We start from the raw sequence: 8,831 nt of genomic DNA, 5'->3' as shown, positions 1-8,831 counted from the left end.
GAGAATCTTACGCAGAGGAGAAGAGTCCTCCCCCAATCTGTGTATCACAGACAGACCGGTCATTGGCGTGTAGAAGAGCAGGATGGCGCAGAGGTGGGACACACAGGTATTCAGGGCCCTGAGGCACTTCGCGTGGGATGTGATGCTCAGCACTGTTTTCAGGATCATCACATAAGAGAGGAAGATGAGCAGTGAATCCAGTCCCACAGTCAAAAGTGAAAGAGACAAGCCATAGATGCTGTTTACTCTGATATCCGAACAAGCCATCTTCATAACGTCCTGGTTTATGCAATAGCAATGAGAGAAGACATTGGATCGACAGTATTGTAACCGTTGAAGGAGAAAAGGGAGTGGGAGAAATCCAACAAAATGCACAGCGCCACATAGAGACAAACACACAGCACCGAATGAAGACCAGATCTGTATGGAGGAATCAACTTAGCTAGTAATTCCCTGTTATGGGTAGAATCTGGACAGGATGTTTTTTTCCCTAAAACTTCTGACGCCCATCCTGGAATATATTCCACACACACACCACTCAGTGTGAGACCCTTTGGGCTACATGATCTAATGGTTAATTCTTGCCTGGAACTCTATGACTCTATGAATCATTCTCTTGAGTGGAGCGTTATTTTGGATGCAACTTAAACAAGTTGTTCCTCTGTATGATGATAGGCACTAAACACAGATGGATGATGGCCAAGAAGAATTGGGATTGTCACAGTAAAACCGGGATATATGATCTCTTTACCCTCTAAACCAGGTCCTTTCATGACATGCATGGAGTCTCAAAATTGTCCCACTCTTTGAGCTGGGGACAAAACACTCTCTATGCTAAATGCTTATCACCAAGTATCAGAGGGGTAGCCATGTTAGTCTGGATCTGTAAAAGCAGCAAAGAGTCCTGCGACACCTTATAGACTAACAGACGTATTGGAGCATGAGCTTCCGTGGGTGAATACCCACTTCGTCAGATGCATCCGATGAAGTTGGCATTCACCCACGAAAGCTCATGCTCCAATACGTCTGTTAGTCTATAAGGTGCCACAGGACTCTGCTGCTTATCACCAAGCAGTTCTGACTGGACACCACAGTTTCTTTCCTTTGGGTGCTTGTGACCAGAGGTATACAATCACCACAAGCCTCCTTAAAACTAGGAGGTTTATTGAAAAACAACACAGAGAATTGGAAATAATGGTTATAAAATAACAGGGAGCTGCCACACATCTACACTTGTCTATCTCACGTCTCATTACAAGCTAAGTTAGACAGGCTTTGCTTTGGAGATAGAGGAACAGAACTGGCCCAACTTACATTCTCTTGGGACACCAAGGAGCTCTTGGGACCCAGACTAACTACTCTGTGTCTCTGAGAGCATCTTCCCATTGGTTTGCTCTTTTCTTGAGGAAACAGCCTGTGCTGAAACCTGCTGAGCCTGGGCCCACTCATCACCCTAGTGCTCAGCTGTGTCCATGTTACAGGTCCAACATGTGGAGCTGACCTTTTCCCTCAGGCTGATTTCTCCCAGCCAGACAGTTTAAGATGAAGCCCCTGTGGCTGTTGCTCCACTGTTTGACCATTAGACGCACTCAGTCTGAATGGCCTGTGGCTGTGCTGAAACTCCTGACACCCCTGTGATGCTCCAACACTCACCTCAGAAATCCATTACTCACCCTCACTGTCACCCCCGAGCACCCCCACAACTGCCACAGAGACCAAGATGCTGGAGTCACAGGGCTTTTCAGAAGCAACTGTCACAGGAGGCTGAGTTAGGAAACCTTTTATAGACAAATGTCAGGGTTCCTCTGTGGAACCCTGACACAGCGCTGACCTTAGGGTCTCAGAGTATCTGAGCACCTGGAATCTCTTTATCCTCCCGCCACTGCTGTGAGGCAGGGCCAAGCTATGATCCACCTGTGCAGAGGCCTAGAGACAGATAGTAGCTTGCTCATGGTCACACATGGCAAGGGAATCAAAGCCAGCTCAGTTGAGTCACAGAGCTGTGCAGAGTTTAGAGCAGACTGGGGATGGCTAACAGCTTCCAAGAGTACAGCCCACTTTAACCAATTCCCTGTGGATGGGTGTCACCACAGAGTGCACCCTTGGGGCCTGAGGTAGCCCTCCAGGCAACCTGCCCTTCCCCCTTTGGTAGTTCCAGTGAGTTACTCTCAGCCTGGGGTACTTAAAACAAGAGTCTCCTTTGTGGGGTTGCATTAATTCAGTCTACTCCAAAACACAAACACTCCTACCCTCCAGCCCCATCCTCCTTCTTTACTCAGGAAACTCCACCGCCCTACCTGCTGCGGTTAGCATTGGTTCAGGCTTGCCACACCCTCTGCCTCATCTCTTCCCTCAAATCTCTGCCCCCTGCTCTTTCAATTCTGGGCCAATGTGGGGAGACCTGGACTCTCCAACTTCCCTAGGGGTATGTCTTGGGTTTGATGATAGAAGATGGGGGCTGCTCTCGGGCCCACAAGCCACCTGCCCAGGATAGGAGTAGGGTCTGATGCTCGTTATAGAGGTTCTGGAAACCTGGGCAGCTCTTACCTTGGCCCGGCTCTGGCTTTGGGTTTGGAGAGAGATTGGAGCTTCAGGTAAAGAGGAGGAACGGGGGGTGAGGTTCCGGGGAAGGGATGGGGCAGAAGGAGGGGCAAAGGAGGAAGGGGATGGAACAGAGAATTATGGTTTCAGGTAAGAATGGGGGAGAGGGAGGTGCCTCAGGGAAAGAGGAAGCCTGGGGTGGGGCCACACAGGGGATGGGGTCCCAGCATATGTTCTGTTTTTGCCTTTTGAACAGGTGGTCTCCCGACAGTGAATGGGCTGGACTGGGATAGGAGCTATCTGGGCCTCTCTGTGGGAGCGGATTCCCATTCCCACCCCTTGGAAAGCAGCTGGGGCAGCACAAACACAGGGGACAAGGAGGGAAACTGGGCCTCAGTCTCTTTTCAGGACTCCTGTGAGTCAGACCCTCACTCACACAGCTCTGCTCGGGGGACGGTGGAATGGGCTCAGCAGGTGTGCTGTGCTGAGACAAGAACTGTGTGCAGGGGGGGTTGCCTGAAAGGCTTCTCCTGCGTTAATCTGACAGGACTCAGTCATAATCACCTGGCTGAGGGTGTAGGGGAAGGATGTGTGTCCGTGCACCTTGAATATCCCCTGTCCACAGCTCCTGCAGCCCTCATAGATCACACAGCAAACCAGAGCGCTCACAGTGAATCAGGACTCAGACTGCAGAAAAGCTCTGCAGATTTCCCCATGGCCTATGGGTGTTTAACCAGAGACAGGACATGGGCAGTGCAAGTGTAAGAGGAAACAACATCCACGTCCCTTCTCTTTATTGACTGTATCAAGAGGAATTCTGAGGTCGGAGGAGCTACAAATATGGCTCTTTATGGCCCAATATCCCAACGATCCCCTGGCTTTCCACAAACACAGTCATTTTGTAAATGCTGCTGCCTGCCTTGGTCTCCTTCCCCCTGTGTGCTGTCCTCACTCACCAGCAGGTGGGGACAGTCTCATTTCATTCCTCGAAGCCTTAGACCCCATCTCAACCTCTTTCTATAGAGAGGAGATGAGTAGCTCATCTTAACTCAGATGTAAGGGTCCAGGATGGAATCAGTGTCTGTGTCCTGGGTTTTTCGTCTCCTGTGTCATCAATGCTGGAACTGGGTGATAAACTGACCCTTCACTTGATGAACAATCTGATTATCCTCAATCTAAGCTGTTTGCTTTTCATGCTGTACACAACTGGGTTCATAAGGGGCGGGACCAGAAGGTAGACATACCCCAGGAGAATCTGAAGCACATGAGTCGAGCTGTTCCCAAATCTGTGTATCACAGACAAAGCAATCTCTGAAGTGTAGAAAAGCAGGACGACACAGAGGTGGGAGACACAGGTGTTCAGGGCCCGAAGACACTTTGTCTGCGACACAACACTCAGCACTGTTTTGAGGATCATCACATACGAGAGGAAGATGAGCAGTGAATCCAACCCCATAATTAAGAATGAAAGATACAAGCCATAGAGGTTGTTGAATTTGTTGTCTGAACAAGCCAACTTCATGACTTCCTGGTGTGCACAGTAGGAATGGGAGAAGACATTGTCTCCACAGTATTGGAACCGTTTCAGGAGAAGGGGGAGAGGGAATATTGTGGTTATTCCTCTTAGCACACACACCAGTCCCATCTTGGCTATTCTCGGCAGGGTTAAGATGGAAGCATATCTCAGTGGGTTACAGATGGCGATGAAGCGGTCAAAGGCCATCAACAAGAGTATGGAAGATTCAATGCACTGAAGCGACTGAATAAAGAACAACTGGGTAAAACAGGCATTAAAGCTGATTTCCCTAGAGTTAAACAAGTATATGCCCAATATCGTCGGCATGGTGGCTATCAATAAGCCAAGGTCTGTGACGGCCAACATGGAAAGGAAAATGTACATGGGCTCATGGAGGGTTGGATCTGTTTTTATAAGGAACAGAATGACTGAATTTCCTATTATCGAAATAACATACATTAAACAGAAGGGGATAGAAATCCAGAGATGGACGTCTTCCTGCCCTGGTATCCCAGTGAGAAGGAACACTGCAGAGTTGAATTTGGTGTCATTGAGAGCTGACATCATGTCCTGGGCAGGCACAGGGAGTTTTGAACTTTAGTTTCTGAAAGAAGAAATAACAGGAGACTAGATGATAATTAAGGAGACATCTTTCTGCTCTCAATGCAAGTCTAGAGGCTCCCAGGATCTCAAGGAAAATGAGCAACTACATAGTCTTGGATTTTCACCACCACCAGGAAGATAGGCACTGCCAGACTGGATCAGACATCTGCTCCATTCAGCTCAGCATTTAGTGGCCATTCCTTAGATTCTTCAGAGGAAAGTGGAACAAGTCTTGCAATAGGCAGCGATGAGACACCCTGCTCCCAGGGAAAGTTTCCCTGACACCCACTACTAAGACATATTTGGTGGTGTAAATCAGGAAGGTTTAGAGCCCTTCCAAAACTTTTTAAAAGAGATCCTAACAACCTGAATGGGATTTTTTTTTATCCATATAAACATCCCATCCCTCTTTGAAGCCTGCTAAGCTCTTGGTCCCATAGATATCTTGAGCTGCGAATTCCACAACCTATTGTGCACTATGTGATTTTACAGCTGTGACCTTCCCACACACGCTCTTTCTGGCTCATTGTATGATGGCATGTGTGCAAGTGCATGGTGATATTGGTCATTGTATTTATCTGTCCTGGATTGAAGCTATTTATCAATGTGTCTGCCTCTTTCCAGAACATGTGATAAATTCTTAGGGCCTGATTCTGAATTCAAGATTGTCTTAATGGCATCACTCCAGATTTACATGGGATAATTGCTTCAGAACAGGGCTCTCTTAGCTTTCCCTTATCAAATGCACCAGGTGATACACTTTGACCCCCAAGAGTCCCTCCAAGAAGAGCTGAAATGCTTTGCCTCAACAATGTTGACCGAATCCAGACAGTCCATTCACCATACAAGCTTCTCTTCATTCTCACAGGTCCTGAATCCTCTCACCAGGCAAGGGTCCCTAAATATCTGCAAAGTTACAAGATGACACAGACAGTTACTTCAGTTGGGTGCTGGAGGGGTTGGCATCACACATGGGTGAAGAGTGGAAAACCAGGTTTGCACTAATATCCACTTCAGCGTGCAAGTTATTTCAGCCATGTGCATGTAAGAGGTGATTAATGAAAATTATATACAACCAATGTAACACTTCCCTTTTCTGCACCTCAGCTTGACTCTTTGCTGAAACACAGACAAACGGTTCTGTTATCTCATGACCTTTTCAAAAGACTTGCCCAGGTATTGCAGAGGGATAACATTCATGACCCCAAATGTAAGTGTTAGAAAGAGCTTCTGGTCATTTCCCAGGAGACAGTATCATACAGCTGTTCACTGAACAAAGAGTTTAGAGCTCAAACCTCTTGCCAAGAATATGTGGAGTACTACTGAAATACTGTCTAAAGCAAATATCATTAAGCAGTACAGTTACCACTGCTTCTGACTTTCAGAATACAGGCATATCATGAATGTTTGGTTTGTAATATCTGTATTACAATGAAAAGTTTTGGTATAACATTTACACATCTGTACTTTAGCATACTCATGTCAGTCCATTCTTTTCCCTCTGATCCGCTTTCAGAAATGATTTTTTGGGTTAGAGTGGGACTTAAAATGTAACGTCTGTCATCGGGATTTCTTCAGAACCTGAGCAGATTGCAGCGTCCCAGCCCTCATTCAGTTGATTGCCAACAAACAAAAGTCTAGTAGCTCCTCTGTCCCTGGGTTAATAGCTGACTGGTTCTCCTCAGGTTCCGCTCTGTCAGACTGCAGACTGTATCCGGAGCGGTAACAGCCATTGGGATCAGTATAGAAAATATTCATTCCCTGAACTCTCACTCTCTAGTACATAGTAACTCCAGCACCTGTTACTCAGGCACGATGAGGGTTTGCAGTTAGTAGATTTCAAAGTCAAATGCAGGAGTATTCATGGAAATGGAACTTCATTTCCCACAGGAGAGTCACCTATTGCTCTCTCTCTGACTGTCTTTGTCCTGTATTCATAAAATCTGTAGCACCTGGGAACAGCATTGTATCAGACATGGAGCTGAGCTGTCATCATGAATGTGTGTGTTAAACCCAGTTGTTAGGATGGTAGCTTTATAGCTACATTGTGTTGACTGTTTCTGTTATGGCTGTACTGGATGAAGCCAGGATGGTTCCTGTTAGTTTAGTAACAGGATGCTGGAAAAGAAGCAGAAAGAGAAGCAACAGCTGAAGAAAAATCATCTGTCAGTAAGCTCTTCAGGGAAGCTGAAAGATCACTCTGTAGCTACAAGCTGGGAAGAGCCTATTTGTGGGCTCCAGACACTTTACACAGCTTGTTTTGCCAATACTGGGAGTCTGTGCAGAGGTGTGGAATCTGTTGCTGAGAATGTCTTCATACCGACAGGCACAGACGCCGCTGGGGATGTCTGAAGGCCCTCAGCCTGCCTGGGTCCCGGTCAGAGTGAGAGGGTTTGGGCTCAGAGACATGTACAGGCTATTGTTTTAAAATTATCTTATTCTCTCCTGTTATGCTTTATTCCTAGTGTTCAAATTAAACAGTATCTGGGTTCATGGAGGCTGGCTGGTCGCTTGTCACTAGTCACATGCTCACAAAGGGAAGAAACACATGTGCCTAACCCACTTGGACCTGCAGGGAAAAAACATTCAACCCACAGTGTGCGGTAGAGAATGTCGCAGTCTGAGGGTAGGAGGATCCTGGGATTTCACTCAATGAGAGGGAAAGCTATTATGCCTGACATCTGGCACTTGGAGACCAGAGTATGGGCAGAGATGTAAGTAGCCCTGTAACTCTTAGGGGTATATACAAGGCAGAAATGCTGGAGCCGTCAGCCAGTCAGGAAACAGAAATATGCCCTATCGGACCTGTTACCACAGAGCAGTGCAGATCTGAATTCCTGCCTTCACAATGGAACTAGAGAATAAAATAATTTTATATGCATTTACTGATTACATTTCCTGGAACAAATAAACATGAGGTAATTTGTGAACTGGTCACTAATATTCCGTGGGGTTTCAGGATCAGGCCCAGAACACACTGCTTCTCTAGAAATGGAACAACTTGACAAATCCAGCTCAGGGTACTGGAGTTTTAATGCTCTGAACTCATTTTGAATGTCAGATTTCTGTGTAGCTTGAATAAATCACCTTGGTTTGCGAGGAGGTGTAGGGGAGGGATTGCCAAGTGACGAAGGGCTCCTGCCCTCCAGCCCCTGTCTCTATATCACACCAACAGACCAGCTGAGTTTCCTGCTGCTGCTGCACAGAACATCTGCAAATGGAAACAGTTTGCAGCCTTTCACCTTCACTTCATGTTTTAAAAACAGGGAAACCTCCCAACATACCCAATCCCTGCTAGACGAGGAGCTGCTAACACCAGAGGTCTTCAGCTTAAAGGAAAAGGAGTCATCGGAGAGGTAGCAGGCAGTATCTGTGCAGATAGGAAGACAACTGTGTTTATGAAGCATGCCTGCACATTCCCTTGGGGGCCACTTAGCCATCAGGGAACTTCAGCTGCTTGGCTTAGTGTGTACCAGCTTTAACCCCCATCGTGGCCAAAGGCAAACTGCAGAAAGACAAATCACAGGTGATGTGCAGTGATCCTACCCACCTGGACTGCAGCTAAAGCCCTGCTGCAGGCTTTTTTCCTGGAATCCAGGCTTGTCATCACTGTTCATATGATTTCGATTAGTCACCTGGTTATCTTGGAGATGTCCGAAGGGTAACAATAAACCTGTCACAGCTGTGATCTTGCTGAAATAAAACAAAATAAAATAGAATTATAATAATATAGTAGCATATTTCTCCCCAGCAGCCCCCTTTCCTGTATTACTAAACCAGGGTGCAGGCCAGGGAAGGGATATTCCACAATGCTCTGTACCTGGAAATTTCCCTTGAATCGTTCCAGGAGGGCAGGTCCGTTCCCTTCTCCCTGAGGAATGAAAAAGGGGACCCAGGATTCAGGGCTCCCCAAAGTTAAGCACAGATCTCAGTGGTCCACTGGTAGCTAGGTCCCCCCATCCACAATCTCTGGGCCTCCACAACTGCTCTGGGATGCTCTCCAGCTCCCTGCTAGCACAGGTTCATCAGAGATGTGCTACCAGGGCCTGTCACAGTAGCCACTGACTGCAGGATCTGCGGATGTGTGAATTGTACAGGGTGGAGGGGACTGCACAGACATGGGCAGATTAGAGTACCTGATGGGCACAATACCTCAGCCCTAGACTGGTTC

At 47.1% G+C, this 8,831-nt stretch overlaps 1 protein-coding gene across 1 annotated transcript; it reads right to left on the bottom strand.

Annotated features, from left to right (window-relative positions):
• Positions 1-3,685: 3,685 nt before the first annotated feature.
• On the bottom strand, positions 3,686-4,648 carry LOC127038200 (olfactory receptor 51G2-like). The gene has a single exon (XM_050930739.1). It carries the CDS (start codon positions 4,622-4,624, stop codon positions 3,686-3,688), a length of 939 nt encoding a protein of 312 aa, XP_050786696.1. The 5' UTR covers positions 4,625-4,648.
• Between the last annotated feature and the right edge of the window lie 4,183 nt (positions 4,649-8,831).

The sequence above is a fragment of the Gopherus flavomarginatus genome, chromosome 1 (assembly GCF_025201925.1).
Source record: "Gopherus flavomarginatus isolate rGopFla2 chromosome 1, rGopFla2.mat.asm, whole genome shotgun sequence".
NCBI lineage: Eukaryota > Metazoa > Chordata > Testudines > Testudinidae > Gopherus > Gopherus flavomarginatus.
Note: the sequence above shows the minus strand (reverse complement) of the source record. Positions and strands in the feature narration are given on the sequence as shown.

Excerpts from the sequence above, each read along its gene's own strand:
- LOC127038200 (XM_050930739.1), bottom strand. The coding sequence starts at position 4,624 with ATGATGTCAGCTCTCAATGACACCAAATTCAACTCTGCAGTGTTCCTT.